At 34.0% G+C, this 18,243-nt stretch overlaps 1 protein-coding gene across 3 annotated transcripts in view; it reads right to left on the reverse strand.

The window, feature by feature from the left end:
- Positions 1 to 17,461, reverse strand: part of LOC137826906 (wax ester synthase/diacylglycerol acyltransferase 11) — a 31,924-nt gene extending 14,463 nt beyond the window's left edge. For all 3 annotated transcript variants that reach the window (XR_011083618.1, XM_068633063.1, XM_068633064.1), the window contains exons 1-2: positions 17,216 to 17,461; positions 14,648 to 15,214 (exon numbers count right to left, since the gene is read on the reverse strand). Coding sequence is in view for 2 of the 3 variants with exons in the window: in XM_068633063.1 (XP_068489164.1) it covers positions 14,648 to 15,214; positions 17,216 to 17,383 (735 nt within the window). In the remaining variant the exon portion in view is untranslated. The remainder of the gene's footprint in view (positions 1 to 14,647; positions 15,215 to 17,215) is intronic.
- Between the last annotated feature and the right edge of the window lie 782 nt (positions 17,462 to 18,243).

Here is an 18,243-nt window from a genome sequence, read left to right on the forward strand (position 1 = left end):
TCTTGTCCTATGCACAAAGCTAAATTAATCTACGTTAAAAGAGAAAAATGTTTTTCTAAGCAAAGAGAAAAATAATCGATTGAAATCACGATATAATCGGTTGTTTTACACTTAGCTTGATTGAAGGTTTTCAAAACTGTTTTTGACTTGGTTGACTAACTGTAATAACCAATTCAACCGGTTAAAACGACTTTTCAACCGGTTGATTGTCTAATTTGATAACAACTTTTCAAAAACCTGTTAAATCATTTTCAATTGGATTAAAATTGTTTTGGCTCATAACTACCTGGAATCACTAGTTTTAAGAGCTATAAATATGGTTTTCTTTGGATTTCAAACACAACAACACATAGACAAGAAAATGAGATTGAAACTGTTTTTGAGAAGAGATTCAAATCAAAGTTTTACAAGATTGCTAAGTAGTTGTGCATTGGTTCAAGATCTGATCATAGGTGCTCTGTGATTCCTGAATTACCAGGTGTAATCTATTCCTTTCTTATTCTTGTAATTGTTCTTTTCTAAACTTGTAAAAGGTGTGTAAACCTGTAAGGTTAGAGGGTGTTCTGACTAAGGTTGTGTGTGTTGAACAAGATGCTCTGATGTCTCCAAATCCAAGAGGAAAGATTGAAGACCTTGTTGCTGGATGTGTGTGTTGTCTAGTTGTTTGAAACTTGTTAATTCACTCCTTAAGATGATCCAAGTTCATTTGAATCTTTAACCTTTTGAAAAGATGAGTTTTCTAAAATGCTATTGAAATTTCAACAGGTTGAAATTTTGAATAGGTTGTTTTACCTTAGTAGTTTTTGAAAAGGTTTTGAAAAGCTTGACTTTGCTGTCAAGTCAATTCAACCGATTATTTTTCTAAAAACCTGAACAAAATTTTGATAAGTGGTTTTAATATGTTTTAAATGACCCTAACTACCTTGGCTCCTTTATTAAATTTTTTAGACCACTTGGTTGGTCTATATAAAGGTGGTTTTACGCTCCTAATCTTGGAGTAAGAAAAAAAGTTTATCAAAAACAGTTTTCCAATATTTGAAAGAGCTTTGGATCATTCTTAAGTGTGTGGAATAGGATTGGGTTGTAATTCTGAACTTTAAGCTTTGTAATACCCAGGTGTATTTTATTCCCTTCTTCCTTGATTACTGTATTTCTGTATTTGTGTTGCCAATGAATGTTATGTGTTCTTGAGGTGTTCAAGATCAACACTCTTGGTGTGGTTTGCCAAAGGTAGTGTGTTTCTTGAGGGGTTCAAGGTCACTACTTTGGTTTGTGGTGTTTGTAATCTGGTTTTGATTGTATAGTGGATTACCTAGTGATTTCTAGGGACTGGATGTAGCTCTTGGTGTAGGATTGAACCAATATAAATCTGTTTGTGTGATTCTCTCTTTCTCTAATCTCACATATATCTGTTTTAAGTTGTTTTTATTGACTGCTAATAAAAACAACCAGTTGAATCACAAAAACCATCAGTTTATTTTCTGGAAATCAACTAAAACAACTTTGTGCATTGCTTTCCTTAGTTTCTTTCTCTGTGATTCTTCATTGACTTTAATTATACCTTCAAAGTTTGAAATTTAATAAACAATTCACCCCCTTCTTGTTAAAGGCCACATATTCTAACAATTGACATCAAGAACAAGGTTCTTGAAAGTTATTAAGCTTTGATCCTAAATCATTTTTAAATGGCTGAAAAATTTTCTTTTGGGGAAGGTGCTTGTTTAAACAAACCACCTTTGTTTTGTGGTATGAACTATGAACTGTGGTGCATAAGAATGAAATTCTTTGTTGAATCTATAGATAGAAAAATCTGGAATGTTATTACAAATAGCTATCTCATGCCTATATCGGAAAATGTTTCTTCTGAAAGAGAACATCTTGATTGTGTAGCTATGAACATCATTGTATCTGCACTTGATTCCAATGAATTGCTCAAGGTTTCAGAATGTAGTTCTGCCAAAGAAATATGGAGTACCCTTGAAGAGTATCACAAGAATCCAAGGAGTGCCTTGATGGACAAAGAAGAATCTTTTGCTGAATTTTTCTCTTCAGAATCCATAAAGGAGGTTTGTCTTATGAAAAAAGAAGAATCTGTATCAAGTCAAGTTGCTGGGAACAAAAACTGTCAAAACTCAAGTGATGAGAGTGAAGAGGAAACATTTAGGTTGCTGTTTAAGAAATTCAACAAGTTCCTAAAGAAGAGAAACAACAAAAGTGACTCATCCAACATGTATGATAGCAAGAAACCTACCGAGTTTAACACTAACAAATATACATGCTTTGGATGCGGTTAATAGGGTCATATTAAAACTGAATGTCCCAACAAAGAGAGGAAAAACTTAAAGAAGTATGAGAAGAAAGGAAAATCAAGAAGAGCTTACAATGATGACTCATCAAGCTCCTCTTCAAGTGACGAAGAAGAAACAAATTTATATCTAATGACAAGACAAGAAAGTGACACAAGCAGTGTAAGTTCAAGCACTTCTATTAATTTTGAGAATTATAGTCAACTTCTTGATGCCTTTAATGAAACTCATAAGGAAGCTAATAGGTTGGCCCTTTTAAATAAACGGTTGAAAGGTTTAAACAACTCGTTGGAAAATAGAGTCAAGATCTTGGAAGAAGAGTTGAACAATTCAAAAACTCTTTGAAAAACAACCTGTTGTTTTGTCGAAAAAACCGGTTGAAATTTGTCATTACTGCATGCAAATGGGCCACACTATTAGATTCTGCAGAGTAAGAAGGTTTTCTGCTCCCAAAGGTATTTTGAAATGGGTTCCTAAGGAATTTAAGGTTCCTACTAACATCATTGGACCCAAATTTATAAGGGTACCAAATCTTGCTTCTTAATCTTTTCTTATAGGTATCCTTGGCAGCCAAGAATCTTTTTTGGGCTTGAAGAATGACTGCTAAAGGGAAGAATATCAAGAGTAAAGACAATCTTTGTACCTACACTTTTGAATTCTATATGTCTTGAAGGGTTCTTTGAATGTCAAGAGACATCCTTGGCACATGCATAATGTTGATCAAAAGAAACTTCAAAGAGAGTATGTGTGTTTTTATTTCTCAATTTATGTAAGTATTCTTGAATCAAGTGTGATCAAAGCTTTGAAGAATCCAAATCCTAGCGTTTGATGGATGGTTGAACTGGCTTGGAGTTGCTGATGTGTTTTAGAGTAGGATCTGGGGTAGTTTATCTCCGTAATCCACTCTTTGTTGAATCTAAAGTTTAAGTGTTTTCAAATCTTTCAAGTTTAAAGTGTTTTTCAAACTAAGTGAAAAACAACCTGTTGTTTTGTCGAAACAACCGATTCTTTAATACTTAGGTGTTTTTGAAAAAGTTTGAAAACTGTTTTAGATGGTTGACTTGCTGTCAAACCAAAACAACCGATTGATTCACTATTTCAACCGATTGTTTGTTTGAAATCCTAACAGGAATAGTTTTGTTAGTTAAGTGAGCTTTAAATGATTTTATAACTGAATACGCTCCTGCTTTAAATGCTTTGACCAAGATTTGAATGATATAAATAGTTTGTTAATGTTTTATAACAAACAACAAGAAAGAAAAACAGATTTGAGTTTTTCAAAGAGCTTTTCAAAGATTTGTGTTTTCACTTTGAGCTTTGGTTATTCAAGAGAGAAGTGGAATAGGATTTCTCTGTATTGATTTGAGTTGATTATGTAACAATGTAATTCGTTCTAAAGAATTGTGTACATTCTGGTGTTGTAAAGCCAAGAAGGGTTGTGTGCTCTTGCGGTTGTCAAGATCAACATTCTTGGTGTGTGTGCTGAGCCAAAGGAAGTATGTTTCTTGAGGGGATCAAGGTCACTTCTTTGGTGGTGTGTGTATGTAATCTGGTTTTGATTACTTAGTGGATTCTCACTGGTTTCTGGGAAACTGGATGTAGCTCTTGGTTTAAGAGTGAACCAATATAAACTGTTTGTGCATCTCTCTCTTCCTTAAACTCTTTAAATTCAGTTGTTGTTATATTTACTGGTATAAACAACCGATTGTTTCTGCGAAACAACCGATTGTTTTTCTATTGCTTTACTGTGTTGAGCTTTGTTTCTTGGCAAACTGAATTCCTAATCTGGTTTCTTGTAAAGAAATTCATTCTAGCTGAAAAAGTTTGTGAAAACCCCCTTTAAACAATTCACCCCCCCTCTAGTTTAAAGCCATACATTCTAACAAGTATGCCTTGTGACCATATGAACATCTCAAAGTCTTCTTTTTGGGTGAATCTATTGGGGTTCTCTGTGCAAAGGTATGAACAAATTGCATACTGCATTTTCATCAATTTAAAAGGTAATTTTTGGTTATGAAAAATGTTCTTTTTGCTGTCACAGTAAAACAATCGATTGTTTTTTCGAAACAACCGATTATTTTTCCTTTGGCACCTTTTTATAATGCTGCCAAGTTTGCTTATGCATGATTAAACCATTCCTCTTTTTCAAATCTTGATTTTGGAAAAATATACATTGAATGTGCCTCAGAATATGATAATACAAGATTATATCCACTTGTTTTCTTGAAAGCTCTATGTCATGTTCTATTCTTTAAATGTCAACATTGTTTGTACTGCTGGACTACTGTATTATCATTCTGATTTTTGCTTTGTACAACCCTTCTCATTGTCTATTTGTGAGAACAAATAGGGGGAGAAGTCTATGCTTGATTTGGTTGTATAGATAGCTTTAAAACTGTGCATTATGTTGTTGCTATTATGCACTTGAAAGCACTTGAACACTTCACTTTTATCTGGTTTTTCTACTAATGTTGTATATGCAGAAAACCAGTTTGTGTGTGTCTTGTTATCTTGCTGCTATACTTGCTTTGTATATGCATCAATTCTGTGTTGCAGGACCTTTCAAGTACAGATACTATGTTGAAGACTAATCAAAGCGATGCTTCTTATTATGGTTTAAGAGCATACACCTTACTCATATTCTTGAAAAATCAAAACTCATGACCTATGTAAAGAAACTTCAAGAATAAAGAGTCTGATGTGGTGTTGTTGATTACTTATAACTGTGCAGGAGTCTGTCCATGTGGTGTTTGATGAAATCATTCATAGTGATTAGGGTTCTACAAAGGTTTAAGCAGAAGAAGATGAGCAGAGCATCACCTTGGAGAACCTGGAATCCTGTCCAGAAAAACAATCGATTGATTATGCGAAACAACCGGTTGAAATTCTGCAACAGGAAGAGCTGCCAAAGGAATGGAGAATTCCAAGGGATCTTTCAGTGGAGAACATCACTAGCCAGATCCTGAAGGGTGTTTCTACACGTAGTACTGTATCTAACTACTACGAGCATATGACTTTTGTCTCACAAGTTGAACCTAAGTCAAATGAAGAAGCTCTCAAGGATTATAAATGGGTTGCTGCCATGCACGAGGAACTATATCAATTCACAAGAAATGATGTTTGGTTTCTTGTTCCAAGGTCTGACCAGATGAACATCATTCGATGCAAATGGGTTTTCAGAAACAAGCTAGATGAATCTGGAGTAATTACAAGGAACAAGGCAAGACTTGTGGCTAAAGGTTATAATCAAGAAGAAGGCATAAATTATGGTGAAACCTTTGCTCCAGTTGCAAGATTTTTGGGGTCTATGGTACTTTGATTCTGCTACTATCATAGCTCCGATACACCATAGATTTTGCTGCAATTCTGATATGATATCAAAGATTTGTTGCTGCAATGGTGCTGCTACACACACTGGTTTTCTGGTTTATTATATTGCTGCTATATGCTGGTTTTCAATGTTGGAAAACACTTATGCAAACAGGTTGTTCTATTTTTATCCCTTCTTTCATTCTATTTGTGAAGACAAATAGGGGGAGAATTGTGTGGTTTTATGTGTTGTATTGTTGCTGCTACACTCTGGTGTTATCTGGTTTTATCATGGTTTAAATTTTGTTGTTGTCATGCTCTTATTCACCATAGTTTTGCTGCACACAAGTCTAATTTTGGTATTGGTTTTTATGGTTATTTGATTGGTTTTTCTTCTTAAAGGTTTATGTAGAAAACTGGTTTTGTGTGCCTTGGTATCTTGCTGGTATACTTGCTTTGTATATGCACAAATTCTGTTTTGCAGGACCTTTCAAGTTAAAAAACAACAACACAAACAAACCAGGGATTTGTCTTCATCAAATAGGGGGAGATTGTTGAACAAGATGCTTTGATGTCTTCAAATCCAAGAGGAAAGCTTGAAGACCTTATTGTTGGGTGTGTGTGTTGTCTAGTTGTTTGAAACTTGTTAATTCACTCCTTAAGATGATCCAAGTTCATTTGAATCTTTAACCTTTTGAAAAGATGAGTTTTCTAAAATGCTGTTGCAATTTCAACAGGTTGAAATTTTGAAACAACAGGTTGTTTTACCATAGTAGTTTTTGAAAAGGTTTTGAAAAGCTTGACTTTGCTGTCAAGTCAATTCAATCGATTGTTTTTCTGAAAACCTTAACAAAATTTTGTTAAGTGGTTTTAATATGTTTTAAATGATCCTAACTACCTTGACTCCTTTATTAAATGTTTTTGACCACTTGGTTGGTCTATATAAAGGTGGTCTTACGCTCATAATCTTGGAGTAAAAAAAAGAGTTTATCAAAAACATTTTTCCAAGATTTGAAAGAGCTTTGGATCATTCTTAAGTGTGTGGAATAGGATTGGGTTGTAGTTATGAACTTTAAGCTTTGTAATACCCAGGTGTATTCTATTCCCTTCTTCCTTCATTATTGTATTTATGTATTTGTGTTGCCAATGAGTGTTGTGTGTTCTTGAGGTGTTCAAGATCAACACTCTTGGTGTAGTTTGCCAAAGGTAGTGTGTTTCTTGAGGGGTTCAAGGTCACTACTTTGGTGTGTGGTGTTTGTAATCTGGTTTTGATTGCATAGTGGATTACCCAATGGTTTCTAGGGACTAGATGTAGCTCTTGGTGTAAGAGTGAACCAATATAAATCTGTTTGTGTGATTTTCTCTTTCTCTGATCTTAATATATATGTTTTAAGTTGGTTTTATTAATGGCTGATAAAAACAACCTGTTGAATCGCAAAAAAAAACCAGTTGATTTTCTGGAGATAAACTAAAACAACTTTGTGCATAGCTTTCCTTAGTTTCTTTCTCTGTGATTCTGCATTGACTTTCATTATACCTTCAAAGTTTGAAAAAATCTTTAATAAACATTTCACCTCCCTCTTGTTTAAGGCCACATATTCTAAAAGTGTGAAAGGAAAAGAGGGTGAGGGCTCTTGTGGTTTCTAGAACACCTCTTTGTGGCTTTGAGTGTGTGTAATTTGTGATTGATTACTAGTGGAAATCCAGTGGTTGTTCTGGGGACTGGATGTAGTTCAAAGTTGAGTGAACTAGTATAAATTGGCTGTGTAATCTCTCTCTCTCTCTCTCTCTCTCTCTCTCTCTCACACACTCCTTATAAACTGTTTGATTTGATTTTGTTATTGTTGTTGCCATAAACAACCGGTTAAAACGAAGTTTCAACCGATTGATATTCTGCAAACAGTTTCAATTACCTTGTTTGATTGGCTTCCTTGATTACTTCTTCTGTGATTGTTGTTAAAACTTCATTCTTATCAAATCTTTTCGAAAATCTTTTGACAAACAATTCACTCCCCTCTTGTTTAGGCCATTAATTCTAACAATTGGCATCAAGAGCTAGGTTCCTGAAAAATATTCAAGTTCTGTTTTTTTTTTCTAAAACTACTCTAATGGTTGATAAACTACCTTTTGAGGAAGATGCTTCTATAAACAGACCACCACTGTTTTGTGGTATGAATTACCAGTTTTGGAAAGTTAGGATGAAGATTTTTATGTATTCCACAGATAAAGGTATTTGAGAAGCAATTTAAAATGGTCCTTTTATACCTCAAGTTAAAAAATATGTGTCTTTGTTGATAAGCCTCCATCTAAATGGACTGAGGCTGTTGGCAAGAAAGCAAAGTTTGACTGAATTGCTAAAAATATTATAACCTTTGCTTTGAGTTGTGATGAGTTTTTCAGGGTATCACAATGCATTTCAGCAAAAGAGATGTAGGACATCCTTGAAGTCACACATGAAGGAACTAATGATGTAAAGAGGGCAAGAAAGCATGCTCTCATCCAAGAGTATGAGTTATTCAGAATGCAGAAAGGGGAGACAATCTCTGACGTGCAGAAACGGTTTTCCCACATTGTGAACCACTTAATGAGCCTTGGGAAGAACTTTGACAAAGAGGAGCTGAACATAAAGATCTTGAAGTCTCTTGATAGGTCTTGGCAGCCATGACAACAACTTCTTTGTTTGGTAAGCTAAGGGAGCATGAGCTTGAGATGAATAGGTTGGTTGTCCAAGAAAGTGAGGACAAACACAACAACGGTATTGCACTTAAAGCTGCCAACTAGAAAAGGCAACAAGACTCCAGTGATAATGATGAAGACACTATGAGTTGTTGTCAAGGAAGTTTAGCAAATTCTTGATAAAGAATAAAGGCCAATCTTCAAAGAGGTACAATTATAAAAATATAAATGACTTTAATCCTAACAAATATACTTGTTATGGCTGTGGTGAACAGGGACATATCAAAACTGAATGTCCTAACAATGAGAGCAAAGAAAAGGTTGATTTCAAAGGAGAAAGGAGAGGAAAAACCAAGAAGGCATACATAGCTTAGGATGATAATGAGATATCCTCCTCCAGCTCTTTAGAAAATGAAGAAGCAAATCTATGCTTAAAAGCTTCAGCATCATGCAGTGTAAGCTCATCTTCATCAATCAAAGGTAACAACTACTACCAATTACTTGAAGCTTTCAATGAAACACATGAAGAAGCTAATAGGTTGGCTCTCTTGAACAACCGGTTGAAAGGATTGAACAACTGGCTTGAAAACAAATATAAAACACTAGAAGAAGAGTTAGAAAAATCTAAAGTCGATTTTGAAAACCTGGATTTGATTTACAAAAATTATGCTTACATGTGTGACTCTAGTTTATGTAAAAACTGTGAATCTCTTGAAAAGAAGGTTCACTGCCTTGTGAAAACTGTGGATAAGCTTAACACTGGAAAATCCAACTTTGAGAATGTTCTTGCATCTCAAAATTGTGTCTTTGGAAAAACAAGCTTAGGATTTTATCCAGAGAGTAAAGAGAATGGGATTACAAAACCTTTTTCATCAGTGCCAGAAAATCAACCGATTAAAAGAATGAAACAATCAGTTGTTACATGCTTTTACTGTATGAAGAGAGGTCATTCTGTTAGATTCTGTAGGTTTCGTAAATCTCTTGTTCCTAAAGGTATCTTTAAATGGATTCCAAGAATATTTGATGGTTCTAAAGATAAATCTAACATGAAAGGTCCCAAGTTCTTTAAGGGATTAAATCTTGTGATATGATAAGCTTTCTTTTGCAGATTTTTGCCTCCACGTGAAGGATTTGTAAGATCAAGATCTCATGGATGCAATTAAGCAAGGCAATGCCTTGTTTTGAAATTGTGTACTGCTTCATATGTATACCATAAGTCTTGAAGAATAACTCTTTGTTATTCCTATTCTTGACATTTCTTTTCAAATTCAATTCTATATTTCTCTTAAGGTTATGGATTAATTTGTCTTGTATTCATCCTGTTTCTATACAAAACTATGTGCCTTAACCTGAATCCTTGTATGTTCAATGTATGTTAAAAGAATTTGGATTTTTCAATTTTTTTCACCTGTTGCAGAAATTCAACCGGTTGTTTCTTCCAAACAACCGATTGTTTCAACTTTGTTAACACTGGTCAAATATGTTTTTTAATTTAATGTGCCTTGATTTGATTTTCTGTTCAAACCCAGTGACGAGTGTGGTCAACAATGCTTTAATTACAATCTTGAATACAAAATTCTCTCTGCAATAACTGCTCTTCATGGAATATATTCTTCGAAATCTTGGAAATTAAAATTGCTTTTTAAGTTTGGTCAAATCAGCATGTGTTTTCTGTTAGGTCTGTCAGAAACTGCTTTATTGTTTTGATTTGATTCCTTTTTTAGTTTGAATTCTACCCACTAAATGCCAACTTTGACTAACTATTCTGGGTATATATATGTGAGGTTACTTGTTGCACTTAATCACAAGAAATAACCTGTTTTTCTTCTTTTTCTCTCTTCACAAAATCTATTTTGCAGTGTGCTTCATTCTCTTTCTTTATCTAAACCATGGCATAAACACCTCCATCCTCCAAAAGAATGAAGACAAGGGCAGTAAGGAGTGGTGGAAAACTAGAAGGCCGATTTTTAGGAGAATTAGAATTGATAGAAAAGTACCTACATGAAACTAGTAGGAAGATTGTTAACACTCCAAATCTTGTTTCTTTCACCTGGATAAAACAATAGAATCTTACTATGGTGAGGAGTCTTCTAAAGGAGTAAAGGCTGAAGAGATTCCTTGAGCTTTCTGGAAACATCTACCTAGATTTGGTGAAGGTATTCTACACAAACCTTCAATTTAATCGTGACACTCTCAACTCTCATGTGAAGGGGGTGGATATTGTAATCACCAATGATGTGTGGACTGCTATAACTGGGCTAAAGTATTCTTGATTAAGAATAAACAAAGACAATCTTGGAGTGATAGAAGAATTCAACAAAATGCAATTCTACAAGAATTGTCTCAAGAATCCTCTCTCAAAGGTGAGAAATTTTTCTGTGAGAGGGTTGAAGCTTGGTGAAAGGCTCATTGCCTTCATAGTTTCTTGGATTGTCACACCAAAGGGGAGCAATCATTCTACTCTCTCTAAAGAAGACTTGTTGTTAATCTACTGCATCAAGGACAAAGTAAAACTCAACTGGATTCACATCATCAAAGACCATATGCAAAAGGCTATAAGGTTAAGTGACTTCCACTATCCCTATGCCATTTTGATTTCTAAATTTCTACATTATTTTGAAGTAGATATTGAAGAAGAACTGGCTGAGATTGTAAAGCCTTCAAGTGAGATTAATAGTGGTTCCCTAAGCAAAATGAGGTTTACCAAGATTGGTGGAAGGTGGATAAGCAAGGATGGTGACCAAGCTAACCCAAGTGGGACTCATGATGAAGAAGAGACTGAAGCTGCAGCAAACCTAGAAGAACCTATTGTTGAGACTCATGGATTTGATCTAAGTACTTATCACATGGGAGAAAGGATGACTTAAATGTCTCCTTTTGAGAGGCTCATGGTAAACCAAATGGATAGCCTTGCTGAGAACCAGAGAAATCTTCATGAGCTGTGTGAATCAAGGTTTCAGCATATGGATTCAAGGTTCCAGATCTTGGATGAATAGATTGAAGTAGTTCAAAACCAACTCCTTGACCTGCAATATGGAAGCAATAACTTAAGCAAGTTTTAGGCCTTCATTTAAATTTCTGTTTTACTTTTCTGAACACTTTTTTCCTCTTTTATGCTATTTTTTAATCCTTCTATCTCTCTATTTGTGAAGACAAATAGGGGGAGAAGTGAGTTGTGGGTTGTAATGTTCTAATATCTACATCTATTTTTGTTTTGCACTTTTAATTGAACATTGCTATAATTGGTTTTTTTAGTACATATTTTAACCGGTTATTCCTGCGAAATAACAGATTGTTTTTCTGTGTTGCACCTATTCATGTTTGACTGGTTTCTCACATTGATTTGGCTAATGTTCCTCACTTTAAATCACCTAGTGAAAACTAGTTTGTTGTGCTTGATTAACTGGAATAAATTATCCTGTATTTCTATGTTTTCCTGTGAATGCAGGTTAAGCAAGATTCTAAACAGAACATTCCAAAAAGCATCCCAAGGATTTGTCTCCATCAAATAGGGGGAGATTGTAGAACATGGAAGCTTTGATGATCCAAATTTGAAGTGAAGGGTTGATGCTTTGCTGATTTTGGTTGGAGCTTAGCTCTAGGGTGTTTAGAATTCTTGTATAGATCATTCTTGTCCTATGCACAAAGCTAAATCAATTTATGTTAAAAGAGAAAAATGTTTTTCTAAGCAAAGAGAAAAACAATCGGTTGAAATCACGATATAATCGATTGTTTTACACTTAGCTTGATTGAAGGTTTTCAAAAAACTGTTTTTGACTTGGTTGACTAACTGTCATAACCAATTCATCCGGTTAAAACGACTTTTCAACCGGTTGATTGTCACATATCATAACAGCTTTTCAAAAACCTGTTAAATCAGTTTTCAGTTGGATTAAAACTGTTTTGGCTCATGATTGACTGCCTGGACGGCTGGTTTTAAGAGCTATAAATATGGTTTCTCTTTGGACTTCAAACACAACAACACATACACAAGAAAGTGAGATTGAAACTGTTTTTGAGAAGAGATTCAAATCAAAGTTTTGCAAGATTGCTAAGTAGATGTGCATTGGTTCAAGATCTAATCTTAGGAGCTCTGTGATTCCAGAATTACCAGATGTAATATGTTCCTTTCTGATTCTTGTAATTCTTGAACATAGGCTTTGATGTCCCCAAATCTGTGAAGATGCTTGGATGTTGTGTTGTTGTTGGTTGGGTTTAGTTTCTAGTGTTTAGATTTTGTGTTATATCACTCTTGAAAAGCTTAGCTTAGCTAGAGCAATCTTGTTTGAATAAGAAAATAAGTTTTTCAAAGCTAAGTGATAAACAACCGATTGATTTCACAGTTTAATCGGTTATTTGACACATAGCATGTTTGAGAGTTTTTCAAACTAACTTTGACTTGGTTGACGACTTACCATTCAACTGATTATTTCGAGATTTCAACCGGTTGATTGTTGTATCTTTAACAGCTTTTCAAAAATCAGTTTAACCTGTTTCTGTTGGCTTTTCAAACTGTTTTTGGGTCGTGATTTCCTGACTATAACGTTCATATCTAAGAGCTATAAAATGTGCTCTCCCTCATCCTTTGAAATAGATGAATGATTGAGAAAGATTCAAAATCTAATTTGAGAGGGAGTTTTAAAAGAATTTTTGCAAGTGTTCAAGAAGTGATTCTAGGAGCCCTGTGATTTCTTGAAGTCAGGTATAATCTGCTCTTACTTAGTTTCTTGTATTTGAATTCTAATATTGTAAAACTGTTGTAAAATCATGTAAAGTCAGTGTGATTCTGGCTTGAGGTGTGTGTTGTGTGCAAGGAGGGTGAGTAGGCTTTGTGGGATTCCAAGTCACCTCTTTGTGGTTGTGTAAGTTGTAATCTGTGATTGGTTACATAGTGAAATACTTAGTGGTTTGACTGAGGACTGGATGTAGCTCTGGGATTGAGTGAACCAGTATAAACCTTGTGTGTAATCTCTCTATCTCTATCTCTTTAATAACTATTTGATATTTGCTCTGCTGTCATAAACAACCGGTTATCTCTGTATTTTAACCGGTTGATATTCTTGCTTTGCAAATTGTTATACTTGCTTTTATCTCTGTGCTAAAAACAAATGGTTATATCGAAATATTAATCGATTGTTTTTCTGTCATTTGTTTTATCTACTCTTTTCTGTTGGTTGTTCTGATCTTTCTTTTTGTAATTCATTAAAGGTTCATTCTTAATCAATCCTTTTCGAAAATCTTTCACTAAACAATTCACCCCCGCCCTATAATTCTAAAAACAGTGAGATGAAGTTTTTCGGACATTATAAAACACAGTGTTGGGAAGAGCAAACAATAATGCTTTTCAGCCGTAGATAAAGGCCACGTGTGCGCTCATGATGGAGTGTGGTGAGATGTCCACTCAGAAATGCTTCGTGCGTCGCGCCACCGCGCCACTACTCACAAGACACGTAAGCCACCAAGGGCAAGCAAATAACCTCTTCGCTGAAGCAAGCTCAACTCGAGCCTAGGGTCTTGTGTACTGGACCAGAGAACTCAGAGCTCAGCGCTCGAAGGTTGAAAATCAACATTTGTTGTAGGCAGGTCAGCTTGACTCTTGGGTCAAGCTGGTGGACCATGTGATTGGGCCCCAGATGTATGTGATACTTCATTTCTCATATAAACCCTTATGCATAAGGCCTAGGCGGCTAAGCGAGGGGTAATTTTGGACCTTGGGGTGTACTTAGTACGTAGGAGGTCTAGCTTAAGTAAATGTTTCCTTTTAAAACCTAAGCCCATGTGTGCTATGGCACAAAGAGGTTAGGTTGCATGTGTTCAAAATGCAACCTATGAGAGTGTGTCCAGAGAGGAAAAGTTTTGTTCGGTTGCGGCACTATGAGAGTGTGCCCTTGGGCAGAATATTTTCTCATTGAGTATGCTCTCAGTTGAGATTATATTCTCTTGATAGAAAACTGTTACAAGAGGTAGGCTATAAAAGAGACTTGAGATCTCAAGTTAAAGATACGTTGTTTCTAATACTGAACTAGTTACTTCTTGTTTCTTGTAAAGCCCTGTACTGGACTTGATTGTCGGAGGGCAATCAACTGGCAGGACCCCCTCTGTTTCAGCGGAGCCGTGTTCCAACGTAGAAAAGAGATGAGCAGGTTCCAACAGAAACAGATGGAGCTAGAGCTTGTCATCACAGTCAACCGGCAAGAACAGTCAAACTAGCATCTTTTTTTTAAAATTTTCCACGTTTTAGTTATTAGTTAAATGTGTAACACTGTACTAGCATAACTCTTTAAAGTGATATTTCAGAAAAACAGTTCATAGTTTGAATGAAAGAGATGATGAAAAGGGAAGAGAAAATAAATTACCGTTTGCATTTGATTCTTGACTAGCTTGATATCATCCATACTAACCGTGCGATTCACAAAGCGCTTGATGTTTAAGCCAACTCCAGGAGCACCTTTAAGAGGAGTTGGGGTGTCTCTGATGAAGAAGATGGTGAGAAGAGAGAGTAGCATATCGACGAGAGTGTGCCAAATGAGAAGTAGTCCCCACCAAATAGCGAAGAAGCATGAGAATTGACTGGAAGAATGGTGCGAGGAGTCTCTGTTTTGAGTTGGCACCGTTGGCAGTGCATGAGGGTCAGAGGTTTTGCGAGTGACAGCAAGGAGGAGTGATATGAGAGAGGCACCATCACCCAGGGAATGATGGATCCGAAATATAGCAACAGCTTCTGCATTTGAGGTTTTGATGTTCAGGAGGTGCACTTCCCACAGTGGCTTCGACTGGTCCAGTGAGGTTTTGGTGAAATGGGAGATGTAATCTTCAACAAATCTATCTGGATCTTCTATGTTAGAATCTATTTCAGGAACTATGATGTGCTTCTCTAACTCAACTCTTGTTGGGATCCATTTTATTTTCCCTCCCTCCTTAGCCTGATCAACATACACAACAATAACTATTTATTTTTCACTCCAATTTACTTCAAATATAACTATTTTACTTCCTTTATTTTTTATTTTTTTATATAAAAATAAAATAACATAAAAAAATTTAAAAATTAATATTCTACAGTTTTATGATACATATATTATTTAATATATATCGAAATATACTGTTCAAGTTTGAGTCTCTATTTAATTAGCTCAACTTAACTTAGTTTTTTCTTATAAAAGACATGCAAACATGTTGAAGAATTTTTTTAACTTTTAAATGAAATTTACTCACAGTTTGTGGTGCACTTTAGTTCTTTTGTTTTTTTTTTCTTGTTAAAAATACATTTAAACCAAACATGAAAATTATATAAGTTGTGGTGCGTGAAACGTTTGTAGAGACACGCACTAGCAAGTTTGTCTTTTTACCATCACATCGTCTAATCAATCATGAATTTGACAATTTAAATTACATTTAATGAAATGAAAACATTCTCCGTGAGAGTCTTGGAGAAGCTTTTAAATAGATCAACTTACTGTTGATCACTTTTGACAAGCTTAGACATAATTATAAGTAAAATGATATCTCACTTTTATATGTTTAGCCTTAGAATGTTAGATATACAATTTTGGGGCTGTAAAGTTCTATTGGGAGTTAGAAGCCTTTGTTTGGTTTTTTTCTTAGTCACAAAAGGTTTTAGCTTTGTGATTTTTTTTATACGGGTTAGATATCCTAAAGTATTCCTGTTTAATTTAATTTATTAATATTTGATAAAAAAATCAAAGGTATTTTATTTTGGATACTAGATTAATCCTTTAACTAGTACATTATCCATGGAAGTTGAGAGCAACAACTTGTAAATGGCATGTACTGTGCTTTCATTGTAGACAAATTTATGTCATTTAGCTTCTTACTTGACAATGAGATCATACAAAGTACAATGAATTGATATTCTCCACTTGTGTTTTTCTATCTACTTAATCTCTAGCATAGCTCGCACCATATAAAATTCTTCTAATATGAAACTTGTAATGTTTTTTATAACACAAACAAAGATTATATGACCCTAATCCTTTTCACAGTCTTCAAGTGAAACTCTTTAGATCTATGTGAAATCTTGCACACAAACAAAAACTATATTATTTAATAAAAAAAATTACATCCACCTCAATTATAAAAAGAAAAAGAAATTGTATTACTAAATGATTATATTGATAGATGATTTTAAAATTTTGGAAACAAAATAAGAAAATGTTTATTTGAAGAATAAACTATAAAAGTAATGTAAAATATTGGAGACACAAACAACACCACTCTTCTTCAGGAAAAAAAAAAAGAAAAAAGAAGAAGATAACAATCACTAAAAGAAAATCATGAAATAGAAACTAATTTTATAGACAAAAAATAATTAGTTGCTATAATGACTAAATTAGAGACCATGTTAGAAACTAAAATAACTTTTGGTTTCTAAATTAGTTTCTATTATTGTTAAATGGTTTATAAATTGGTATCTAATTAGCTACCAAGGTTTTTGCTACCAAATTTAGAATCTAAATAATTGGTAGTTAAAATCTTGGTAGCTAATTAGATACCAATTTAAAAACTATTTAACAATAATAGAAACTAATTTAAAAACTAAATTTTTTTAAAATATCTAACATGGTCTCTAATTTAGTCACTATAGCAACTAATTATTTTTTGTTTCTAAAATTGATTTTTATTTCATAATTTTATTGTAGTAAACAAAATGGATAAAAAAATTTATTATCATCCAATAAGCAACCGAATATAAAAATTATTTAGTTAAACTAAAGTAAATTATAAATAGAAATTTAAGATATCTCATGGCACTACAAGTATAGCTCAAGTAAAATTTACTGAAACAGTCGTAAATCTAGATTTTGCAGAAAACTTTTGTTGTAGAAGCAAAAATCTAGAATTTATATGAATCAATGTTTTGAACAAAATGTTAGGAGAGGGTAGAGTGATAAGTAATTACTAACCAGCTTGCTGGTGAATCTTGAATGCTTGAGCAATGTTTGAGATAAACCTTCTCTAATAACCTGAGGATCGATCCTTGTCTTCAAACCTATGGTGGCAATCACGTAACAGTTCATAGATGGTTCAAGAAGCATTTTCCCTGCTGGACTCAGCTCTTCACCTGATGCCATATTTTTCTTTCTGCACCAAAATGTCTACAATATGGAAAGTGTGTTTGTGCTGCTCTCACAAACCTTAAGACCATTGCGATTGCCGAACAGGGTAAGCTACTTCATATAAATGTAATCAAAATACCTAAATTAGTAAATTTTACATATGTTTATTTCAAACTAGTGGCAGTGTTTTGAACAACTTTTGCATTATTTTTTTCATAAGCTAAATTAAAATTTGTGAAAGTATCCTTTGTAAGTTTTATTTATACCGGTTTTTTAATACTTAATTAAACATATTTAATAAAAAAAGAATCGATTAGAAAACAATAAATTATCTAATTTTTCAATAAATTATACTAATATGTTGAATAAAAAAAATTGCAATATGAGTGATATTCTAACTTTTCTATAACAAACAAATAGTTCTAATAAATAGAAAATTTTATAAAATATAAAATATCAGATACCTTTGGATATGCTTTAATTTTGCATGTTGTTGATCACAACCATGCGTGTGAAAAAGTAAGCTAATATATGTGACAACACATACGTATTAAAGATGGGGTTTTCAAGTTTCAAAGTGAGTGGTTGCGATTTCATAAAGGAGAGGGTTGGGTGAAGAAGTTAAAGGTGAGAAAGAAGCGCTTACAAGTTACAATTAATTTAAACCCGTAATTGTACAGTTTATGGAGTACTTTATGAAGTACAAACTTTGGAGGGGAGAGTAAGTTCAAGATTCGTTCTCATTTTGCCTTTCTGACTTTTCATCCGTTAACTCATTTTCTCGACCATTTGTGTTTTTGGAAATATCTTCTGGTCTCTCCGTATGAGGTGTTGCATGTGCAGGAATTTTCTAAAGCTTAAAGTAAGTATTTTTT

The sequence above is a fragment of the Phaseolus vulgaris genome, chromosome 8 (assembly GCF_000499845.2).
Source record: "Phaseolus vulgaris cultivar G19833 chromosome 8, P. vulgaris v2.0, whole genome shotgun sequence".
Taxonomy (NCBI): Eukaryota; Viridiplantae; Streptophyta; class Magnoliopsida; order Fabales; family Fabaceae; genus Phaseolus; species Phaseolus vulgaris.